The 24,884-nt window shown below is 43.2% G+C and overlaps 1 protein-coding gene across 2 annotated transcripts in view; it reads right to left on the bottom strand.

Moving 5' to 3' along the window:
- Positions 1–6,255: 6,255 nt before the first annotated feature.
- The window catches only part of ALDH1L1 (aldehyde dehydrogenase 1 family member L1), a 165,068-nt gene continuing 146,439 nt past the window's right edge, over positions 6,256–24,884 (bottom strand). For both annotated transcript variants that reach the window (XM_085624422.1, XM_085624423.1), the window contains exons 18-23: positions 23,661–23,760; positions 21,739–21,837; positions 15,514–15,679; positions 12,472–12,577; positions 9,479–9,678; positions 6,256–7,202 (exon numbers count right to left, since the gene is read on the bottom strand). In XM_085624422.1, the coding sequence (XP_085480548.1) occupies positions 7,147–7,202; positions 9,479–9,678; positions 12,472–12,577; positions 15,514–15,679; positions 21,739–21,837; positions 23,661–23,760 (727 nt within the window). In that variant the 3' untranslated portion in view covers positions 6,256–7,146. The remainder of the gene's footprint in view (positions 7,203–9,478; positions 9,679–12,471; positions 12,578–15,513; positions 15,680–21,738; positions 21,838–23,660; positions 23,761–24,884) is intronic.

The raw sequence follows: 24,884 nt of genomic DNA on the forward strand, positions 1-24,884 counted from the left end.
AGTATCTCTGTTCTAGAGATAATGCATAGCATATTCAAGAGTCCAGGAGGCCATCTACATTGGACTGGTACCCTGTGTTGTTAGGAAGGCAGCTTGATTCCCCTTTCTCATCTCTTCCTGGCTTTTCTTTCTGATGGCTTTTTGAGGGGTTAGACTCCACGTTATGGGCCCGGTGGATGTTAGCTTTAGGGGATCACTCATTTCAGTGATCACTTTAATGCACAGTTCATTAAGTTTCTGCAACAAACATCCTGTTTTATTCTCTCTTTTTCTTCTGTGAATTCTTCCGACTGTTTTACAGGGTGACCCATTTGAGTCTGCTTTTCTGTCTTGGTTTTCTGCAAACGTTTCATGCCTGGTTGTTATTAAATTGACCCGTAGATTATCGGAGTTGTTTTTTTTAAAACATCCTGCACTTCAGATGAGGAACTTGTAGGAGCATCAATAAGCACGTCACTGCACTATCTGCATAACCTCAACAACCTGTACTTATGCAGAAGCCTCATGCTTTTTCACTTCCCATCCACCATGACGTCAAGCACCTTGCCCAACAGATAATGCCACACAAGCCCCAGCCATTCAGGAGCCAAATATACAACTAAAGGCTGTTTAGACTGGAGAGGACCATCTCCTCCTCTCCTGTGATGGCTACACCAGCAGCCTCAAAGATCTTCCGATGCGGAGGAGATCTATCTGCCAAAAACCCGTAGGCCGGTTGACAGCAAATGCCCGTTGGCCAGTTCAGAGAAACCAAGTCATTGATGTACCAATATTCCTGAATTTCTCAATGACTGCCTGTATGACTGGAAAGGGCAGGAAGGCATGCAGCATATGGTACCAGCCACGAAGGAGTCTTCCAGAGCACCTTGCCGTGAAAATTCCAGAGAACAAAATATCATGCATTTGCACTGTCTAGAGCTGCAAAGAGATCCACTTGTGGACATGCACAATCTTAGATGCATTTAATGGCTTCTTCCCTATCGAGGCTCCAGTCAAGTGAAGAAGTCTGAAGTCTGCTGCGACTATTCGCCGAAACCTCTTTTCCCTGGCAAATGATCCGGGTGGGGAAAGTGGTTTATTATATTGTGTGGTTGTGCGACCTCATAGTGTAATAAAGATACAATTCCATATCGGGCCCAGTCAGATATGTGTGGTAAACCTTAGCTAAGCCCAGAGTGGCTGTAGCTCAGAGCATTCAGGCTTTACCAAAGGAACACATGTAAAGATTTAAGAAGCACCAAAACAATTGATTAAGAAGAAAACACAACACAATAAAAATCCAACACCAATTTATAAAAATAGGTTGTATTTTTAACTTTAAATAGACACCTCAGTGACAAAGATCCGCTGGCGGGTTCCGGAGATATACATTTTCAAAGGAACAATATAAGACAGATTTTCCCTCAATGCAATAAATTATTGAAATTTACCATGGCTCGTGGTTTAGGGTTAGCCACAAGTAACTTGAAATTGGCACCAGTCACAGGGACCAAAAGGTCTAGTTGGACAGTGACCTTGCAGTTAAAGCAGCCTCCAATCCAGTTCCAGGATCTATGAGCGACCGCCCTAAAAGTCATGAAGTGGTCATGATGCAAGGGATGCAGGATGCTGAGATGCTCAAGGATGCCGAGCAGGTGTCGGGGTCCTTCCTTTCACCACCCCTTAGTCCATGAGCATGGGAGGGAAGGGGCTGCTTTTGCCCACGAAGTCCCGATGAAGTCCTGCACAAAACCAGTTGCCACTAGTCTACTTGCCTCAGGTTACTCCAAAACCAGTGGTTCTCGTTAATTAGCAGTAACATCTGTGCTGGACGATCAAACTGCACTCCAATGACTCTCGCACAGCCTTTCAGGGTCGGACTTTGCTTCTAATGCACACCTTGGCGTCCCAACAGCAGGCAGGCGTTCCTGGCTACTGAATTCCCCAAGGGCAAGCATCTCAGCTTTTATGGCCCTGTGGATGTCACAGGGAGCCAGCCCGCTGACTCTTGAAGTCACTCCTTCTGTTTGTTGCTTGTGGGCAACTTTTCCTTAAGTGGGGCACCACAGGCACAGTCCTCTTTTTGCTATCCCAAGGTACAGTCCAGTCGTTGGTGCAGCCTCTCTTTTCTGGGGACCAGGAGCAGCAGAGCAGTCCTTCTTCCAAGACAGTGTTGAACTGAGGTCTGGGTGCCCAGGGGTGCCACTTTAATGCCCATTACTAGCCCAGGGGGATGTGGCGACTAACTAGCCAATGGCAATACTAGGTCTCGCACACTGATGATGACTTTCTGTGAAGTGCGACATCTAGATATTCCAGAGTACACTATTGTGCACACTCATCATCATGTTCACACTCATCATGGCAGATCTCTCAGTGGGTGGAGCTCCCTTGCCCATCCACAGGTGTGGCTACCCGAGGACAACACTCCCCTTGAAAAACTGGTTTAGCAACAGTCTTTCCCTCTCTGCCTGAGATGCCAGCCTGTCAGCTCCTCCTATGTGACTGGCATTTGCCCTTCAAAGCCAGCTTCCCCTTAGAAGCTCGCCTTTTGGGCTCCTACCAACTCTGGCCATTCCACCAGGAGGATGTCACATCTCTTCATGTGGCAGGTCCTTTGTGTCCCTTCCTGAGACTGGTTTATACCTATTTCCATGGGGCAAAAGGCTGCCTTGGGGTCAGCAGATATCTGTAACTGGATAACACTGGGAAACAAAGTGCCAACTTTCTAAATTTGCACTTCATAAACTAGTGACTTTAAATTTGACTTGAGCAACAAGTAGAGCTTAATGCACTAAATCTTTTCATACAGCGAAGTCCTAACTTTAGTGGTCCTATTTGGAAGATAGCACGTCTGAGCTGTCAGCATGTAACTCCATATTCACCAATGGGGCTATTTGCCTTTCCACAGTTTCATAATGCAGGGATTTTACTGTCAAGACATGTAAAAACACACGTCTTTTTTCAAATGCAGCGCCTTGCCTTAGAGCTTGTTAGGCCTGCTTGAAGGGTGACATATATATTTAAAAGGAAGATTTGGGCTTTGCTATAAGTTTAAGTGGCAACGTTGATCTAGCAGTTTGAAAATGCTGTAACACTATACATTGGCAGAATGGGAAACATGTTTTACTTTGTCATACTCGTGGTGGCTTAATCAGTGCTGCAGTCCACGAGGGACACTGAACCTACAGGCCCTGGTACCTCTGGCCCTATCTGATGGGGACTTATAAGTTAACATGTGCTAATTGGGGGCAAACCAATTCAACATATACTTTTCAAGGGTGAGAGGAAATGCACGGAGGACTGGTCACTATAGAGTCATTACACCTAATAGTTGAACAGTGGTTCCAAAAAAACTGGGGTGAAGCTGCAAAAAGCCATTTCCTCACAAGCTTCTTGGGAGTAGGAGTCTCTCATGATTGGTCAAAGCAACAGAAATCCAGCCTTTCCCTACAACTTCAAAGAGCCCATTCCCTACGCTTCCTTATAGAATGCATAACAACAGCATGGGTAGTTGCCAACAGCAGAACACGCAGAACCAAATCCTTTGAATCATTCCGTCTCACTATCTGCAAGTCACCCTCAATTTTGTGACCAATGAGTCCTTAACAACAACTAAACTGACCAGATCTACTGACTTTTCAGAAGAACTCAGGATGCCATGAGGCCTAATAACCTCCAAAAAGTGAACTGCCTGTATAGTATTCTCTGTTAACAAGGCAAGAATGCTGAACTTAGAATGTCTGCCTTTAACTATAAAACCACATACTTTGTGCTGGAATAATTGGATATGAAAATATGCACCCGGCTCACCTTGGGACACCATGCAGTCTCCATTTCTTAGCAGCGTCAAGATTTAAGCCAAATATACCATCTTAAATCTGCTCTTTGTTCTTGTATTTGTTCACCACCCTTTCATGTTTCTCCATATGGAACTCGAAAATACCTGCAGTAAAGCCTCATATTCCATTTTTCTTGTGGCATCTGCCCAGTGGCCTGCTTTCTCAGGAATTGTGAAACTTCAGAAAAACTTTCTCTCTGCCCTTCTGTTCTGAGGTTTTGCACCCAAGGGCAGTAGGAAAGAATTCTCTTGACTGGAAGACTGCATCCCTATTTTATGATTTTTAGGTCACACCAATGACTGCCACTCCAACACGATCTGCTACCCAGCAGTGTACCATGCTTTAAAGGGGTTACTGAAGTAGCTTTCCTGGGACGCTTACACAACTGTTGCCTAAACCAGTGGTGCCATCCTCTGTTTTATGTGTGTGTCCTGTGGCCAATGATAGTTCCTACATGAGACCATATCACAAAAGATTGACCCCTACTAAACGTAGGCCTTTGCTGGGTGAGAGGCAACAACAAGTATTCTCAGGCATTACAGAAGGGCTTATCTGCCCCAGTGACAGTCCCTCTGGCTGCACTCCTTTAATAGGTGCAAGTATAACCACTAAATAACCACACAGAGCCCTGCCCAACATCACAGACCGAATATCCATAGACACAGCTTCAGCCATGAGTGATGCCTTGTGTGGTACGAGGTAGCAATGTAGTGATTTCTTAATTGATGATATAGTTAAGTCAAACACACACAAAACACTGAAATTCAGCAGTTATAGTTTACTGAGCTAACTATAACTTGTGCCCCGATGCCCTGCTCATGGCCTCACATATCACATCACTCATGATCTTTAATGACATCATTGTTGATATCACTGATAACATTCCGACTTGCCGAATCGTGTCTCACTGATTGCCCACAAGAGGTTGGCTATCTGTAAAAGTTTGCTCAGAGTGAAGTTTGTACAAAGTAAGTGCTTACTCTTCTAATGGGCCTTTAGTGTCTGGAGAGAGTGGCCCCTACATGAAGAGTTGTACATAGGAGTCTAGACTGGACGCACCAGCTAGATGCCCATGCCATTGGGTGCTCGACTGCCCACAATAGGTTAGCTATCTGCTATGTGTTCGGTACAGGATGAAGACTGTATATAATAAGGGACTTGGGTATGTAGAAGCAGGGTGCTATCTGTAGAGTTGTTCTGCATAGGGCAAAAACTGTTCACAATAGGTTCTCTCACATCCATGCTTGGTTGATTGCCCATGAGAGGTCTGGTTTCCACAAAGGATTCAGTTAAGGATAAAGGCTGTGCATAGTAGGTGTTGGCCAACTACTGGGTCTTGGGTGTCTGGACAGAGTAGGATATCCATGAAAAGTTGTTCATAAAGTAAAGATAGTCAACAGCTCAGGCTTGCCCACTCTTGTCCTGTTGATTGCCCATGTGTTCAGTTGGCCACAAAGTGTTCGGTACAGGGCGAAGGCGGCAGGTAGTAGGACCTTGATTCTCCTAAGGGAGTTTGGGTGTATGTGAATGGTAATTTATGGTATACATATTTCTGCACATTTCATTGAACATGTCATGAGCGATGTGATATGCGAGATCATAAGAAGAGCATGGTGGAGGCACATGTAGTTAGCTCAGTAAACTATAGCTGGCTGTCAACCTCCCTCCGCACCTGACCCAGCTATGCCCGGCCAAAGGCGTCAAAGGGGTATGCAGCCAGGCCCTGCACCCTAACCAGCCTGGCAGACACCCCTTCTCCACACACTGCTGAAGGCCATAAGTGGTGTGGGGTTGTGTGCAAGGCCTGATGTTATTTGAGATATCACCAATGATATCATTGAACATGTCATGAGGGTTGTAATATGTGAGATCATAAGCAGTGCATGGTGTAGGCATAAATTACAGTTAGGCTAAGCAAACTATGTCTAAAGAATTTTGGGGTTTTGTTCTTTTTAAATTGATTTTTTAACTCACATTTTCTACAAACTATAACCTTGCATCAACCTTTATTTTGTTAGTGAATGTAACACACACACACACAACCACACACACACAAATGTAATATAGTATTAAGGTTAGGTGCATACAATTATTTTTAAAATGCCTTACCTACAAAGTAAAAGACTGAAGTAAAGGTACTAGAGCGTACTTGCGATGTAATGACTCTGGATGTAACTACTGCTATGTAAAGACTCACAATGTAAGACCCGCGAATTAATGTTAGCATAGTGTCTTGAAAGCCTGAATAATTGTGAACCTTGGGACCAGAGGTGGATTTTGCATTGATTGACATACACTACTCATTCACAATCACCAGGGTCTGTAAATACAAGGATTGAATGACAGACTATTAAATCATGTAGCATTTTAAAATTCACTGATATTAAAAAATGTCACCAAGATCATCGAGCTACTGTCTTATCTCATGATAAATATCTTACAGAAGCAACTTTGCTGTTTATTAATTTGTTTTGGTGATAGTGGATTTACACGTGTTTCTTTTTTAGCTAGTTCATAAACGCATGGAATAGAAAGTTGTTACTATGAATTTGTTGTCTCTGTATATGTGTCACTGAATCAATCCAGCAGGGATCTATGACCTTAGATAGTATGTCCTTAGACTTTCTGCACTGTGAAATGTTGTATAAATATATTTTATGTTTCTTTTCTGAATCAAGAGCTCCTATAATGTAAAACGGAAGGCACCCATGGGAGCACATTGCCTGAAATAGTGTTGGCCAATGAAGTGCTCCCCCAAAGGTAGTTATTCTTCAACATGTAAAAACTGTTGGGGTCCCCCATCATGACTACTACCGATTAATAATGCTAGAGAGTACCCTGTTTAAATTATCAGCTTTGTCTAAAAATATTGAGTTCTTCTTCACCAGCGTAACTTTGTCCTCTTGTCACTAGTGTCGAAGGAGCTCTTCCGATATGTACATACCTGCACTGGCCTACTTTATCATTCCTCATGGTAACAGCACCACACACCTTCATTTGGTTTTTTGGGGACACAATTGCCTCAACATCATGAGAGTGTCATCAGAACTGTTTTACAAGACAGGGCATTTGCAGATTAATCTACAGAAATCATTGTTTACACTTTCAGAAATGATATCCCAATCTTGCAGAGGACATGCCTTCCCAGATATTTCTCCAAAGGCAGAATCTTTTTTGCAGGTGAAAGAGAGAATGTGTTGGAATCTTGTCTCCGCCAATACTCTGAATGCATGGTAGCATTACTTGTGCAGTCCTGAGTGTTGAGCAGCGCTGCCTGATACGCTGCAAGTGATAATCCTCCTCCGCTTGGACTGGTATTTTCTTTTTAGTATTCAATGGTGACAGCTTTGGTCCTTAGGTATTCATTCAGGGCTTCCTCACCTAAAAAGACACAAGAGTGAGTGAATAATTACAAAAATGCCATTATGTCAACTCTCTAAATATAACTATGAATCAGTATGAAAGAGTTACACCAAACCCAAAGTATCATGACCTAGTGCACATTAATCGTAGAGAGCAGATACATGTAAGTGAACATAGTACACAGCATGGTACACACAAGTCCATTGATATACAACATTATAATGTGACATCTCATGAGAAAAGCCGGGCCAATCCATTTTGCTTGTTTCTGGAAGTGTTATTGCTATCCAGGCCCTTTTGTGTTTATTTAATGTGTGTGTTTCAACCAGCAATGCTGTACATAAATGTAATAAGCCACACCGCCTACCATCAGCTGAGACTCCACCAACAAAGTACTTAAAAATCACAATCCATATTATAGCTCCTTCCCACCTGGACGGTGGAGAGACTGTGCTCACCATCATTCTATATAATCTATTCTGCTTCACTGTCCTACTCAACACTACGATGCCCATTGAAGGAATGGCGAAATTTGACCAAATCACGTCATCCTTGATCCTCACTGGCTCCCTCTTGTGGCCCGCATCTTTTCAAGAAATGCTGTGCAATGTACAAGGCAATAAGGAAAAGTGCACCATTACACCTGGACAAGAAACTTAATAAAAATGTTTGTTAATAAGAAACCAAACTTAAGTTGGAGGAAGATAAGATAAAACCCACTGGACCCCCAAACTTAGAGGACATAAGTTGGTGCTGTCAGGCAAAATGTGTTCAGCGTGACTTCCGGAGAAATATCTATGCCCAGATAGAGACCGGAAGATTGTTTGTCCTCTCTCATGAGCCAAAACGAGACGTGATTGTCCCGCAGGAAGCCTAACTTGTGGGGATTGTTGAGAAGCCCCAAACCAGTAGATATCTGGGAACCAGGGGCCGTATTACACAAGGTGTTCAGGGGCCGCTGATGCTTGTGTGTTCCCTTCTGTAATACTGAAAGCACAGGCACACAAACAGTGCCAGCGGTTCTTCAAGAGAGCGTTCCCTCATTTGCTGGGGAGCGTGGCCCCATGCAAACGAGGGAATCCCTTTGCCTCTGCGCCCGTGCCGTATTACAGGCACACAGGCAAAGAAGTTCTCAGGAGGCGCACTGTCAGTGCGCCCCCTGATTGCAGCCCTGTGGCAGGGGGGAAAGGTGGTCCCAAGTATCACCCCACCCCAAGGCATCCCCTTGCAGGCAGGTACAGTCACTCACTGCACCCGCCTGCAAGGGGATCTCCAATCTCCTTTAAGAGTGCAGGCGGGTTGCCGCATGCACTGTGAAAACACAAAGCAGCTTTGAAGCAGCAGCTCCGATTTTCACCTGAATGCAGTGCCCCAGGGCAGTACGAGTTCGCGGCAGCCCTGGGGGCAGTGCATTCACCAAAATTCTGCCCATTTTCCTGGAATGCGCTGGGAGCACCTTTTGAAAGGTGCGCCCAGCGCAATTCAGGAAAATGAGCTGCATACATTATATGGCCCCATAATTGTAAACCTACGACTTGAAGACTTACTCATGTTTTGAAAGACTCATTTGCATTGTCATTGCCTGCTGTAGCAAGCCACTGCATTATACTGTGCTGGATACGGGACAGATTGCAGGAGATAATTGAACAAAGACTCACAAATGAAGAAGTTGTAAGTTACTTACAGTTACTAAAAAAACTAGTGTCATTGATTAGTAAATGTGATGTAAGTGCTAAGATCCTGCCTTTTGGACCAAACGACTTTATTTTTAATCCAAGTGTGGCCAGGAAACTAAACATCATGTGAGTGTGGTTCACTCCTGTTGCCCAATATTATAAATATATATGTAATTTCAACAATATTGAAGTGTACAGTGTCATGTTTTAAGATTCCCTAGGTACATGTCACATGCCTCATTGCCATCAAATCTTGGTTTCTGTAAAACCTGGCTCCCCCACATCTCATATTTAAGATACTTTTGCTACAATAATGATCTCTGTAAATTGTGCTGGTTCAAGGTCAGCTTTGTACCACAATCTCAAAACAAATCGAGCTTTTCAATGTATAGTCCATCTTTCCCTCCGGTACTATATATACACTTGTTTGCCACACAACTAAAAATGAATCAACATATTTGTGCCCAATACCATGAGCTGAATTGTTCTCGTTGCCCTGTATTTTATCTTTAGTCAAATTGTATAGTTAATTAGTAAAAAAAATTACAATTCCTTCGTTGACATGTTCTGTACCAAAGTTCATGCTGGGAGCACCCCAATGGGGAAGTTAAGTTTTACCTAAATCTTTCCCGAATCCGGACTGTTTGAAGCCCCCGAATGGACATGCCACGTCGGTCTTGTTGTATGTGTTGATGAATACGGTCCCAGCATGGAGCTTCTCGCTGGCATACAACGCTTTGCTAATGTCACGGGTAAACACCCCAGAAGCCAAGCCAAATTCTGTTCCGTTGGCACGCCTCAGTACGTCGTCGATGTCACTAAAAAATAAAAGCCACAGCGATTGTTGTGTTGCCACCTATACTAAAAAAAGATGTGCAGATGTACTCCAGCAATTTAAATTGGGCCATTATGAAACTTCAGGGCAAATCACTGAAAGCACTTAACAACAAAACTAAGAGCTAGATTTATCAAGCCTTTGTGCCGGTGCAAACACAAAAAGTGGTGCAAACTGGCACAACTGTGTGAATTGGGACTATTGGGGAAATCATGATTTTCAATAGGAAAGTAGTACTAAAGTAACACAAAGTAGCATGCTGCGCTATTGTGCGTCAAGCAGGCGTACCATGGGTTGTACATGGGCGTTCCCATGTAATCACCCACAAATTTTGACACAAAACCTAATCTATTAAAGATGGTAAACAAGGCTTTGCGCCAAGAATTTACAGCTCCTCGAGGCAGGTGTAACGCTGAAGAAAAGTTGCACTGTACAGCACACATACAAACTTGGGAAAGTATTAAACTATGTGTGTCGAGCATAGTGTTTTGTAATGGAAGGGTACTCTTTCAGTGCAAAACCTACGCAAGACATTACACAAACACTCTGGTGCCGGGGTGTTTGCATGGTGCAGGGTAGCCAAAAGACCGCCAGCACAGGGGAAGAGAGAAATATCACAAAATCTTACTAGATATGTTGCTGTTCTGCTTTCTTCCTTTGACACAACTCAGCACAGCAACTTACATTACTGCGCTGCGTTGCAGCACTTCTTTGAAACTTTGCCCCTAAATCTGGTGTGAACATCAACTGATAAACCAGATTTTCAAGTTAAATCAATATTTATGTTATCTTCTTTAAAACAAATATGGCACTTCCATACAGCGTATAGAATTGGATCTGAAATATTTTAATTGTATTATTTCAGAAGTGGAGAAGAAATCCAGAATATCAGAAAAGAGAAAATAAGTATGCATGTGTTGGTTTCTTTTAGTGTTAGAGACGTACTCATTTCTTTTGGATCTAGTACATGTAAAAAGGAGTAAAGCCATAGATTAACAATACTGTATGAAAATGTACAATTCAAAGTTCATATCAGTAGACATGGAATTTAGATAGTGTTATATAAATAATAAAATGGGCTGGTGGTACATTCACCTAATACAAAAAAAATATCGTTATATTATCTTCTTGAACAAATAGTTTCACATAAAATAGATCAAGGCTATTATTGATATTTTTTCAATGTTTTCTTATATCTGTTTAAGTCAGCTATATAACTTATTTGATGGACTCACACAAAAATATGCATTCATATAGTGTATATGCTGATGCGCAGAGTTTAATGTGTCGTTAACCTAGTAGAGTGCGAGGAGGGGTCATAACTTCCGTAAGGAGGAGCCTCAAGTGGATAATGCTCCCCGTCCTATCCATCAACAGTTGTTATAAATTCCATACTATATTCCGTGAGTCTAAGTATATGGCTTATATCAATGCATTTTTAATTCATATTTTAAAAAAAGATATTCAACTAAAACCAGAATACTAGGTAAAATCACATTGAAAAGCCTTGTGACTACTAGCAGGGTTGTTTCCTGTGTAAAGTAATTATAATCATTTGGCCTATAGTAATAAGTGCACTTTGCGTTGTAGTAGTTAACGTGTGAATTGAGAGTTTATTATTACACTTTCACTAAATAATGTATATTATTGGCCAACGCTAGTGTACACTGGCATGGCAGATATTTAACACTCTGGTACTCGCCACAGTGTGGTTATGGTTCAGCCGCAGTTTTCATGAAACAGGATCTGCGGTGCCTAGAGCAAGCGCCATTTACAGGTACTGGAAACCCAATGCAAGCTTCAGAACTTGTGCGTTGCCAATCGAGGTTTTGCAGTACAGATTTGGAACACCCTGGAAAGGCACCGCATAGGCCCAAGAAGCTTGTCCTGGGTTGATGGTCCACATGGATGAAGCATGCCCTGGACTTGCAGATCGAAGTAAAGGTGCGCAAATCCAAAAAACAAATAAAACACATAATAAAGCATGGCAAAGTCTAGGCTGGATGGTCCAATCCGTATGTGTAGCAATGGTTGTCCGCCTGTGGCAGTTTTGGCACAGGGCTAAGCCAGAGGCAGGCCATGAAGCAGTCCCCGGATGGAAGTGGCTGAAGAACATGCGCAGCCGGGGTTTGCCGTACACAGAATGTTGGTTGTGCGCAAAGCACGAGCCTTGTTTGGCAAAGGGCCTGGCCAGAGGCCATGTGCAGCATGCACTGGCACCCAGAGAGGGTTAGGCGCAGGGGACTGGCTGGAAGCCACCCTCTGCCGCTACTTCTGCTAGGTACTGGCTGACTAGCCTGACGAGACTCAAAACAATCATACACAAGAAAGAACAAGCATTGGCATAGCCAATAGGTCTCGCCTTTGGACCTTATAAGTGTTTAGCCATGCAACAGTTGCATAACTAAATACTTATAAGGTCCCAAAAGCGAGACCTATTGGCTATGCCAAGCGACCGCAAAAGTGAAAACGATTAAACATCAAAGCGGCCGTGCGGCCGCGAAAGTAAAAGTAATCACGGTAAAGCGCGGCGCGCGCGCATATGCACTGTAGCTCTAGGCTGGCCTGGTAGCACTTTTTGGAGCCCTCTCAATAAGTCTCGCCAGACCAGCGCATGCGCTGGGTCAGGCGAGACCTAAAAATCAGTCTAGCATGAATATCAGTTGTTTTACACGTTTAAGCTAGAACCATGACTCTGTTTTAAAGTGAATATATATACATGAATTAGCTTTAATGTTATTATTATATTCAACAGATACATGGTGAGATCTCCTACCCGTCACTAAATTTAGAGATAATCATCACGGGCCCAAAGGATTCCTCCTTAGCGATGTACATCTGATCCTCCACATGGGTAAATATTGTTGGTTCAAAAAAGAAACCTAAATGTAAAGATAAAAGAATTAAAGAAATTAAAACCTACGTAAAAGCAAACAGTCATCCTCACTACTTAAATCCTTCAAGTCCCATGAAAGATGAGTTTTACCCATGAGATCTAAACATGGACTTACAGGGAGCCACTGCATCGACCGATATGTTTGTTTAATTCCCCATGTCATATAGTTGCAATACTTATGCGAGATCAAAAGAGTTTGCTGATAAAGTAACACCTTAGGACTTGCATTAGTGTACCACACAGAACAATGTATTTGCTTGCATACAGGTAGAAACATTGTCATGTGTAATGTTCCTATCCACTTTCGATTCTTGTATTACAGCGTGTGACCATTATTTTAGCTGCATAGTGGATGGCTTTGAGCTGGATTTTGAACCACAAATATATCATGTCCTGGTTCATATATCTGGTTCCCAACTTGCTGTAATGCAAAAACACTGTATGGTTTAATGGTGGGACACAAAAAGCATTTTTCACTAGAAGAAACAAGTGAAATTCAGCATCACAGTGACTAAAAATCCAGTCATTGGCAGTATCTGATGGCTATTAGATGGCCCATGTGAAAAAAAGTGATGCCCTTCGATCAGTTGCTAGAAACAGGTAAATCATTCAAGCACAATCAGAGCTAAATTCCACTCTTACTATCTCAGAAGAAAGGACTGCGATGAACTGGAAATGTAAATTAGGCTGCACTCTGAATACTACTTCAAAAGGAATGTGGTGGGGACAACATAGCGCTCTTTCACTTGTCGCTATCTACACTCTCCCATCTCTGTGGATAAGCAGATTTCATGATTCTCAAACTGATTCCTCACACCTACACTTGACTCAGAAAATACAAAATGCAAAAGTGTAAGAGTGTCTCTTCATAATCCTATATCTCTCGCTAGAAGACTCATGACCATCCATGTAGGGTGCACATTTGGGTTTCCATGTGTCTCCATCGTAACATAACCCATGAATGTGCTAATATAAGAACACAATGGATCTCCACGCCTTGTGGTGTATGCAGGTTGTCAGCCTTGCGTGTGAAGACAGAACTTCCTTGAAGCCAGCAATATATTTGCAGTGACTTGTATTTTATCAACCACCGGAATGGTGTGAACCACTCCAGCACCATGCTTACTAATACTGCACTAACCCTCCATCCAACCAGTCCATAGAGGCCCTGTATATGGTACAGAAAGCTTTAACTTCAGTTCTGATTCACAACATCCTTCAGTCAGGGTCGGATTGGGATCACAATTTGGCCAGGGTACTGACGTGGCCCACATTCGCGGGGCGTGGCCCACATTCGCGGGGCGTGGCCCACATTCGGGGGCGTGGCCCACATCCGTGGGGCGTGTCCCATATTTGCGGGCGTGCCCTTTCATGAAACACACAAGGAATGTAAGTGGGAGGATATTGTTCTTGGGAAGGACACAGGGCCAAGGTGACAATGTCCTACAAGCTGAGCAACTGAAAAACAGTGAGGCCCCTTTCTATTACAAAATTATTCCCCAGCCCTCCAGGGCAAAGCACCTGAAAAGCAGCGAAGCCCCTTTCTCTTAAAAAATGATTCCCCAGCCGTCCAGCGCAGGAGCACATGAAAAACAGGGATGCTCCAGCTATTTGTAAATTACTCAGCCCTCCCCAGCCCTTCACTGCCTCAGGGCAATGGCCTAGCAGGAGAGGGGATAAAGCAAAAAACACAGCTGCTAGGCTATCCATGGGAGTGGGGGAGGCTAAGGTGAAGATGGTGCCAGTTCCTAAAATTACCTGGCCCCCACAGCGAGACCCATTCTTCCTCGCCCACCATGCCCTGAATGAGAAGGGCTGTGGGCGAGGTGTTGATGCAAACACTTTTTCAGGGCTGTGTGGGCCCCAGGGGGGCCGAGGTGAAAATGGCTCAAAGGCCTGAGCAACAGCTGGCCCCCAGGGAGGCCGATTCTGGCACACAATCACCCCTCCCCAGCCCACCATCAGCGTGATTGCTTGGCAGGGCATGGGGTGAAGGAGAGGCCATAGCTGATCATCGTAGAACGGCCGCACAGTGAGGCTGCTTTCCTCTACCTGTCCAGTGCTCTCTGTGGACTGGGAAAGGGGGGACAAAAGGCCCACAGAGGGCACTGAGACACCGGCCCTTCAGCCCATGCCCGTGTGCCCGCAGTGCCAATCCGCCCCTGCCTTCAGTGATCTTAAAGACATTCAAGGGCAATGGCGAAAACAAAATGGCTAAGTCAGTGTTCACCACAGCTTATGAAGATCCTAATTACAGGGAAATAGTTTGAAAATTGTGCCCTTCACTACTTAGTAATAAAGTTGGGAATCCTTTAATACACTTCCATTCTAATGCCATTTTGGGTGGTGAAGTACTGCACAGATCCTTACAAAAAGCTTTGTGAGTAAATAAACCAGAACTCTGCCCTAGAATCGATTTGTACTGTAGTGCGGTGAATGCACAATATGCAAACATGCCCACCATGCCGTAAGGCTACATCCTCTTTCCCATGATTAATCCCCTCCGACGACCCTGAGGAGTTACAGCCATCACAGAAATGGCAAAATGTCTGCCCGCCCCGCCCACTTTAGATGTGCAAAACAAGTAGCCATTTTTTTACTGCTCCTTACCACTCAGTAAAACCTGGCGATAAGGAACACTAAAACAAATTTAAAGCTGCCCCCACTATTGGAAAAGCCTCTCATGGCAAAGAAAATCATGTTTTGGGATTTTGTTTTGAAAAACAGAAAAAAATACCATTTGCTACAGGGTTGTATCCTTCCAATGCAGCCCTGTAGGAAACAATCAAATGCATTGACAGAAATGGCTGTGATGGCTTTTCCTGCAAAATGCCCTTATAAATGACCGCCAGCTAGTTGAATACATAATCCATGAAGTTCATGTGAAAATGGTAAAAATGCCTGAAAATATTCTCCACGTACCTGGCCGAGGAACTTGTTTTCCACCACATACCAGCGTCGCACCCTCCTTTACTCCGGTCTCACAATATTCTACCAGTTTGTCGAGATGTGCCTTGTGGTTCTGAGGTCCATGGTCAGTTGAACGGTCCAACGGGTCCCCAACCTTCATCTTCTTCACTTCTTCTACCTATTAGACGTCAGTTTGGTTACGTACATGCATTCAAATATAACTATGAGTACAAAGTGGTTGCAAACTAGTTGACAACATAGACAGCTTCATTGGCCTTTGAGGGGGTTACAGAGGTTAATGTATACAAATTGTGCCTACTCTGTTTGCCAAAGTGCCCAAGTGATGCATTGGTATGGGGGTACAGAAAACTCAGACCTTTCATCCATTAAACCGTGCATTCAGTAAACCCATCCTGGCCCTTCTAGGTGATAAAAGGCTCCCATTAAAGCTTCACCTATATCTCCAACCAAAATGTTTACACTGGACAAATACATTCTTATATCTCTTCAAGGAAGTATAAATATAGCCACTGCTTCTTTTTCAAACAGAATGATCAGAAGCTTTAATTTTCTAAACTAAAATCCTATGTTTGTTTACTGATTATTTCACATCACAATTAGACAAATATGTCCTCTTTAAATAAAATAAAAGAAACACAGGTACAGCAATGTGTCAAATGTATTTTATTGCTTTTATGTAGTGAAACAGACAGTTTTGGCACTTTAAGTATTAATAACAATAGTTTGCTCAGCCCAACCTTTGATCAACTATTTGGTCAAACACAAAAACATTATTTTGAGGTACAAATAAAATGGAGATCCACGACATTAATTAGGAAGCATCTTGTCAAGCAGATAACAAGCATTGGCATAGCCAATAGGTCTCGCTTTTTGGAATGTAAGTGATTTTTCATAAGATTTTTCTTTGTAGTGAGTTGTATTATGTGTTGTGTCTGTGGTATATATTGTTTTATTAATATGTGTTATGTAATTATATTGTTGTGGTAGAAGGGTAGAGGGGTAGTATAGGGGTAGAAGAGGCTAGAAGGCTAGAGGGTTATAACAGAGTAGAGGGGTAGAAGAGGGATAGTAGAGGGCTGTAGGGTTAGTAGAGGGGTATTAGAGGGCAGTAAAGAGGTAGATGGCTATTAGATGGGTATAGGGTTAGAAGGGTAGATGAGGGGTATAAGATGGGTAGAGCGATAGTAGAGTGTTTGAGGAGGGGTAGTAGAGTGTTAGAGTGGTACAGGGGTAGTAAAGGATTAGATTTGTAGAAGATGTGTATAAGTGGGGTAGTATAGGTGTAGAAGAGGGTTAGTGTAGGATTTGAAGAGTGGTAGTAGAGGGGTAGTTGAATGTAGGTGATAGGTTGTATCCCCAATTTTTTTGAAAGGTGCTGTAGTGGTAGCTATGTAGATCTGCCTTCTGTTTAATTAGCAAACCAATGTAATGCATTACAATTTTAATATTATGTAATCTTATGAGTTACCAATTAAAAGGAGACTTGTATAATAATTTTTGTACACAAATATGTATTTATGTTAAACACACTGTACTTGTCTGTTTATGAGGCTAGAGGTTAAAGCATATCACTCACATTTAATAGCATATAGTAATATACCATAATCTATATTGATCCCTAGGGGTGTACTGAAGTAACTAAAGTAAACAAACCCGGACACATTCATTTGTAGCAAGCAAGGGGGAGTAAGTGATTTGCCCTGAATGGATGTTCAGCCGACGCCCAAGGACCGGAGCCGGCAATTTTAGCTGTGTGACCTATCCCTCGCATTGCGTAGTCCCACAGGCCACTGACCAACACTTGTTTTCCCAAGGTAAGTTAGTAAAACTAGCACCTTCTCGTTAGCAGACTAAAGTGGCGCGTGCAGTGCTCACAGCTTTCCTCACGAGACCACACTTAGCTCCCTTCTCAGAGAACCTTCAGGGTTTCCCACAGCCAGAGATTACGGTATGAAGCTTCCTCGAATACCCTCATTGGCAAAAGCCTCCAAACCCTCTGAAAAGTAGCAGAAAGCTTGTGTTGCAACTAGCCTCCCAGAGCGAGTCACACGTTTCCAGCCCAATAGCAACACAGCATTAATTCAGAGCGTTGTATCGTGTGCATGACCTGCAAATCCTGGACTTTTGCTGTTACCAAAATGACCAAATATAGAATACGGGCGGGTTCGACACGTACATCTGTCACTTACACTGTCTGCAGAATGTACAACGTAAACATTTAGGTATGGCAGCAGGGGGAGGCGCGCGCGCGCGGCAGCAGGGGGAGGAGCATGTGCGCCTCGCACGGCAGCAGGGGGGAGGAGGCGGGCCGGCACGATTGACTTGCGGGAGCGATAATTGCCACCATAGGGTGGCGCTCGCTCCCGCAAGTGAACCTCCACACGTGCACGCGTTGCCATTGAAGACAATGGAACGCGTGCACGGTTGTGGGTGAAAAAAGGGGACCGATGGCTTAAGGTCTCCTCCTACGCAGCGAATGCGCGCTGCGTAGGCGAGACCTAAAAAGGAGTTGGAAATGAAGGAATTGCAGAGATTGCAACATTGCTTGTGCAAAGTTTGACTCTAATTTCCAAATTAAGTGCAAAATATAAATATAAACTAACTAGTACAAAACAAAACTTGCTTAGGTTCAGTATTGATTTTTCTGGTGGAGTGCCAAACTGCGTCCGAAAAGTTTGCAATAGCTCTCCTGTGCCGGAAGGTGGCAGTAGCTCTGCCTTGGTGCAGATTACTGCCCCCCCATGACATCATTATTATTATTATGATCATTATTATTATTATGAGAGCCATAAAGTGCCACCCTGGCACCGTCACCTCAGTTATTTGTCCGTTTATTCAGAGCCTTTAGAAGTAGAGACGAAGTCAGCATTAACTTAACAGAGGATATGCAATGCAACAATCTATCTTGGAACTTTATTACTGAGATGACTAGGCCCTTTCCTCAAAACCGGTTCATGGACACGATCGGTGAGGAATCTGCAGGTAGATACACTATCCACCAGCAAGATTGTTACTGAAGTTAAGTAACTTTTTCTTCTAATGTGTACTTATATCTTGCAGATTCCACACCTTTTGACTAGATACCATTGCGATTATACTCCCTTTTCCAAATGGTGAGTCTGAAGAAATGATCACAGCAAAAAAGTCCTTTGAGTATGGACCGAGCGAAATTCATATCCTTTTTCCAGGCAATAATGCTTGGCCAATTATCTCCTTGTGTGTGCTTTGTTCGCCCTAATTTGGCAGGGTATGCCCAGACGTGGGTCCCTTGCTCACTTTGCCACTGGATTCAAGCTAGTGTTGTTGGATGTGGGGTGTTACCTCAAAACCGGTCCCAGGATGCTCGTTTCCGGTCCAGGGAGGACCTGGCTTGAGGAGCAGGGTTGAGACTGATTTGCATATGGCTAGGTCTGAGCTGGGGTGGCGAAGTGAGCTAAATAACGATGATGGATTCAACCAAGATCTTATAGTGACTGGGGGTAAGTGTCTGAAAAAGTTCAGCGCTCCGTCCATCATCTCCTTGTGTTTGCTTTGTTCACCCTGCCCAGACACGGGTCCCTTGCTCACTTTACCACTGGATTCAAGCTAGCCTGGCTGAAGAGGAGTGTAACACCGAAACTGGTCCCAGGATGCTTGTTTCCGGTCCAGGGGGGACCTGGCTTGGCAGTTCAGGCCCAGCTGTTCCCATGAGGAACAGGGTCAAGACTGATTTGCATATGGCTGGGTCTGAACTGGGGTAGTGTTTGCTTTGAAATGAATTCCATGTCATTGCATAGCATATTTCTGCCATGGGCACGCACCCCTTTGGCTAAAGCGTAGTGGACTACCTCAGATGGAATGGGGTAACCACCTTTGAAAGGGAAGATGTTTTTGTTCACAGGACCATCTTGTCTAGGTAGAAATGAGTGAATAGGGGCTGGACACAGCACTTGCACTGAGCTGATGTGATAGCCACCAAAACTCTTATCTTGAACATCAAAATCACTGGCTCCTTTGCAAAGGTTCAAATGGAGCCCACATTAAGAATATTAGAAAAAAAATAAGGCACTACTGAGGCATAATAAAAGGGGAAGAAGAAACATGCACAACTTCCACACCAGAAGAACTCAAGCTAGGGATAGCATCTTAAACGTTTCCTTGCGATGGAAGGAAATCATGACCCTGAGGTCAAGGATTGAACATAAGACGTCGACCTTCATGGGAACAAGTACCAGAAGTAAGCCTGGACCACAGATCTTTCTGGTGAACAATGAGTAGACAAGACCTCTGGGTGCGGACTAATTAAGGATGGATAGCAATCAGATTATTCATCAGTGGCACTGAAGTGGGTTTGGACAAGGCCTCTTGACAGACTCCATAAGGTCCTTGTTAAAAAAAGAAGCAAAGCCCAAAGGATGCCAAGACTAATTGGAGGATTTACATTAAGAGATCTGACATGGTTTTCTTCCCTGGAGAGGCAACTGCAGTACCTTTGCGACCTTTCTAATTACTGAAGTACAAAAAGCCACCTCTGAAGATAGCAGTCCTGAAAGGCATTCCATCTGTCAGTATTGCGGCCTCTAGAATTCTGAAGGGCCAGGTAACCTGCTGTATTCATATCAGCAGGAAGGAGCAAGTTGACTGCCTCACTTCTGTCATTGCCATCATGTGGAAATGTTGGTGTCATCTGCCCATGGTTGGAGTCCAGCTTAAAGATGTTATCTTACTAACATCAGTAGTCATCCCTGAGCAAGGGTTTGTGTTGAGCTTCATCCCTCTACCTGCCTTCCTCTGTTAGCCTTGGCAATTAAAACCTTGAGCATATCGGACTGGCCTTAGCCTGAAGCACAAATTCAGAAGGTGGAGCCTGCACTGTTGTTTGCATCAGCACTAGTGTTGTGATGAAGGAGAGGCTACAGGTGGAGCCATGGGTGCCACTTTGGTCCCAGGTAGGGCTGGAGCCATATCCTGAGCCAGATGGCTGGGGTCCGACTGGTGTCGGGAAGTACCCTTTGGCGGTATTCCAGTCAGAAGCCCTGTCTGATTCCTGGGGCTAAGGATGCATCAAATGGAACCGATGCACCATGGACCAACAGCATCATAGCTTGCATTACAGCAAAGAACTAAGGAACTAAATGAGTCACCGACGGTCACCGGGAACTCCAGTTATGCCGGGAGAAGGCGAAGTGTGAGTGAAAAACCAGCTACCGAGCTGGTGCATATGCCGGAGCTCAGGTTGGTGCTGGTTGCTCAGCTGGAGTGATGTCCACCATCTCCAGGTCAAGAGGAAGACTCCGCTAGTGGTGTGGAGCACCAAAGATACAAACCTCTGGAGCCAGAACAGCCTCTAGGCATGGAGTCAATCTGCCTGCTGCTCTTCTTGTGCTTCTTTTTCTTCACCTTGCCTTTAGACAATTTGGATAAAGGCAACAAACACAACTGCGATTAGCGCAGATCCCAGAGCTCATTGCACAAATGCCATAACAATGTGGCCTCCCACTCCTCAATGGCTTTTGAATGTATGAGACCACACTACCACACTACTTGCACAACTTGGAGTCGTGCTTAGGCCCCCAAGCACCACAAACAGACCTCATAGGAGTCCAAAATGAATATCTGTTCTTGACAAGAACATCAGGGTTTATACTCTGACTTTTTTGGAGGTGACATTCTCGTAGCAATGAACAAATTATGGTTTTACGTGAAGAATTTCATGGAGTGCAGCTCTGAATCCATGTCAAAGGCTGTGGGAAAACGGTAACTGGGAAGCAGGGTGGCACTATATAGCTTCAGTGAGGTCTTGCCTAGGCCGTAACTGATGCCTAGAAGGAGCCAATGCCACCTACCAGAGAAGGACTGTTGCAAAATGTACGCATGCTTTCTAGACCATGAGGATATTCAAAAGGTGAGGATTATACAGGGAAAAGTATCCATGAGAAACAAAATTTTGCACAGATCAGTCGGTTCAGTCGCTTCAAATGTAAGCAGAAAATTGCTTTGGGACAAGCAGTGCATTATTAGTGCAGCAGACCACCACAACGTATGACGCAAGGAATGGTGTGAGCTTAGCCCTTCCGATACCTTACTCAAACTCACTCCTAATGAGAGAAATCTCACCTTCAGTAACACAACTAAATTCTCATTCTGAACGTGGAATTCTCTGGATACTAATAAAAAGAAATGTGAGTATCTAAGATGCCAAATCATTCTATCAACAACATCTCATTTTATACTCACCACTTTCTTGACAAAATCATCATGGATGGATGCCTCGATGAAAAGACGGCCCGCCGCAATGCAGTTCTCACCCTTATTGAAGAACACTGAACTCATGCCCTAGAGGAAAAAAGAGTCACAATACGGACCAAAGGTTCAAAAACGTTTTCAGGAGAAATTATTTAGACAAATCCAGTGACATATTTAATTTTAACTTTTAATTTGAAAAACATCTAAGTTAAAAACGGTTGAAATATGAACTTTCTACACATGTTACGGACAGTCAATTCTTCAGAGACACACATGCCTGCTCATAAGTATAATATGGCCTTCGTCCCTATTTTTCACTCATTATTCTCATTCATGCTCATCCAATCAACCCTTTCACAACCTTAAAAAAAAGCTGTACATATTGTGAGTTAGGTTTTATTACAGTTCAAGTGCTGTTGTGCATTGTCTTTTTTAAGCTACCACCACCACCCTCCTTGGAAGTACTAGATGAACCACACATTTTAGACATGCAATGACTTAAGGCCTTCCTCTTGGGGCATCAAGGTCAGGTCAGTGAGAAATTCATTTATTTTGTTGCGTTCTCTGGGGTTTGAAGAAAGAGCAATTTTCTACTATTTAATGGATTTAATATTGAATTAGGGAGAGGTACTGGATGAATTTTACGTTTATAAGAAATTAGAAAATCGCTTAGATGTGAAATCTAATTTGGTTATATTGAGACATACATTCTTCAAAATGGTCTAGTAACATGTTGAAAATGTAGACATATATATACCTGTGTTAATAAATATAGTTGCACACTTTCAATCTGAGAGCTTTAAGGGATCATTTCATATGCCACTTTGTGAAAAACAATATTCAGTAGAAACTTAGGCCCCCTGTCTTTACATAAGACAATTAAGGCTGTGAAATGTATTGTCACTTATCAAATGTCGGTAGAAAGTTCACTTATAGACGCTGAACCAATAACAAAAAAAGTACAAAGAGGATAACAATTTTTTTTCTAAACAGCTGAACATGTTTTATATGTGGTTTTTAATCACATATTTAAGAGAGAAAGCCATGCACAACAAAGATTGAGGTATCCAGATTATGTAACAAACTGGGGCATTTTGCCAAAGTGTGTCAGAACTCCATGCAAAATGATATTATGGTTGCAGCAAAGACTGAAGAGTTCTAGGTTACATGTCCTACGTAACAAATTCAAGGCAGTGCACAGGATTTGGGTTTAACGGTTACTGAATACGAAGTGAAGAAGGGTGATGCTTCTGAGTGTGTTGATGCCGATGTAGCTAGTCAACTAGGAGATAAATACTTACATCTTTTGGTGGATTCAGGAGCAAGGACCACAAGGATCACTCTTGAGCTTTTAAAAAAAAATCATAAGTACCACTTGACCATTTACCGGTATCTTATGATGGTCATAAGATTGGTTTTCCTTGAGAATATTCTCACATTTAAAGGAAAGAGGATTCAGGGCAAAATCTATGCTGTAGTGAAAGGACTTAACATTTTAAGTTGGTTTCACCAGGGTGCAAGTACAAAATAAAAGTGAAGGCGAGTGCCATCCCAGTAAAGCATATTACAAATGTCCTCACATCAACCATGGCCTACATCTTGCTTACTAAAAACCCACTCAGCCAAGTGCCAAAGCACATTTAATAGAGTTCCTAGCTAATCATGGCTACATCAAGTAATATAACATAACCTTTACACAGGCCACTTCAGTAACAGTGAATTCAAATATAAAGATAACAGCAGTGTTCAAGAAAATGCATTTCTTCTAAGAAATGTAAGCGTTGAAATGTTCCTCAAATACCCCACACATATTAACATGTAAAATAAGCTAACAGCCATCTTTCACTGCATACAGTAAGAACCTCTGCCACCCCTGAGTTGCTTTATTGCATTTATCCAATCTGCTGCATTACCATGCGAACAGCCTTGTCCATATCACAGTCCTTGAAGATGATGAGAGGCGATTTACCACCCAGTTCTAAGGACACTTTCTTCACGTTGCTCACAGCGCAGCTGGAAAAGATAAAGAATATGCTAAAATTAGACCCACTCATGTAGGGAAAGCTCAATCGCTGCTTGAACAAATAATGTAATTTTAATATAAGGGGCAGTAATGAAAAATTCCAATAATTTTGTGGCATGCTAAGAAATCTTTTTGCTTCCAAAGGGTGTTGATGTTCATGCTTCCCAAGAAATGGTGCATTTTTCAGCACAATTTCCTTAAAACATAACTCAGTTAAACAATCAGATAATGCGATTTCACAAGGCCTATCATTCAAAAATAATATATATAACATCTTTCATCACTTCATTTTTTTCACCCTGCCCCTTCAAGAAAAGTTCCAGTTATGACTGAGAATCTACCTGGAAGAGGCAGGTTGGGAAAAACAAAAGGAAGGTTAGGAGAGCAGAAGGAGAGGGGCAAGTGAAGAAAGGAAAAGAGAGAGAAGATGTCGACGAAGGAGGAAAGAAGACCAGGGGTCTGAGAGGAGATGATGGAGATGTAAGAGAAGGATGAGACAGGAGAAGAGAGGTAATGGGTGGCACAGAGAAGGAGTGGTGGTAAGAGATGATGAGATACGAAAGAGTAGAGAAGGAGTAGAACTGGATAGGAAGATAAAGGAGAAGGGCAGTTAAATTAGAGATGAAAAGGGGAGTGGAGTCAAAATGGAGAAAAGAGGAGTTCAAAGAAAGATAAATTAGGGGAGTGTAAATGAATGGTAGGAAAGGATGTAGAAAAGATGGAGAGCCAGGGAAGAGTCAAAGGAATTTCATGGGCTAGTACTGTATGTCATGGTAGATATTGTTGGTGTAATGCTGTGAGGTGTGGAAATTCAAGGGTATCATTAAGTGTGGGGATGTGTGGTGTCCTGTGACCGGTTTCTGGGTATTACCCTTCATCAGCCAGGCTAGCTTGAATCCAGTGGCACAGTGAGCAAGGGACCCACGTCTGGGCATACCCATCCCACTTAGGGTGAAAAGTGCTACGCAAACAAATGATGGACGGAATACTGAATAAATCATACATTCACCCCGAGTCAAGAGATCTGGGTTAAATCCATCGTTCTTTTGCTTACCATACCACCCCAGTTTAGATCCAGCCATATGCAAATCAGTCTTGACCCTGTGTCTCATGG

Source organism: Triturus cristatus, chromosome 9 (genome assembly GCF_964204655.1).
Source record: "Triturus cristatus chromosome 9, aTriCri1.1, whole genome shotgun sequence".
NCBI classification, from domain to species: Eukaryota; Metazoa; Chordata; class Amphibia; order Caudata; family Salamandridae; genus Triturus; species Triturus cristatus.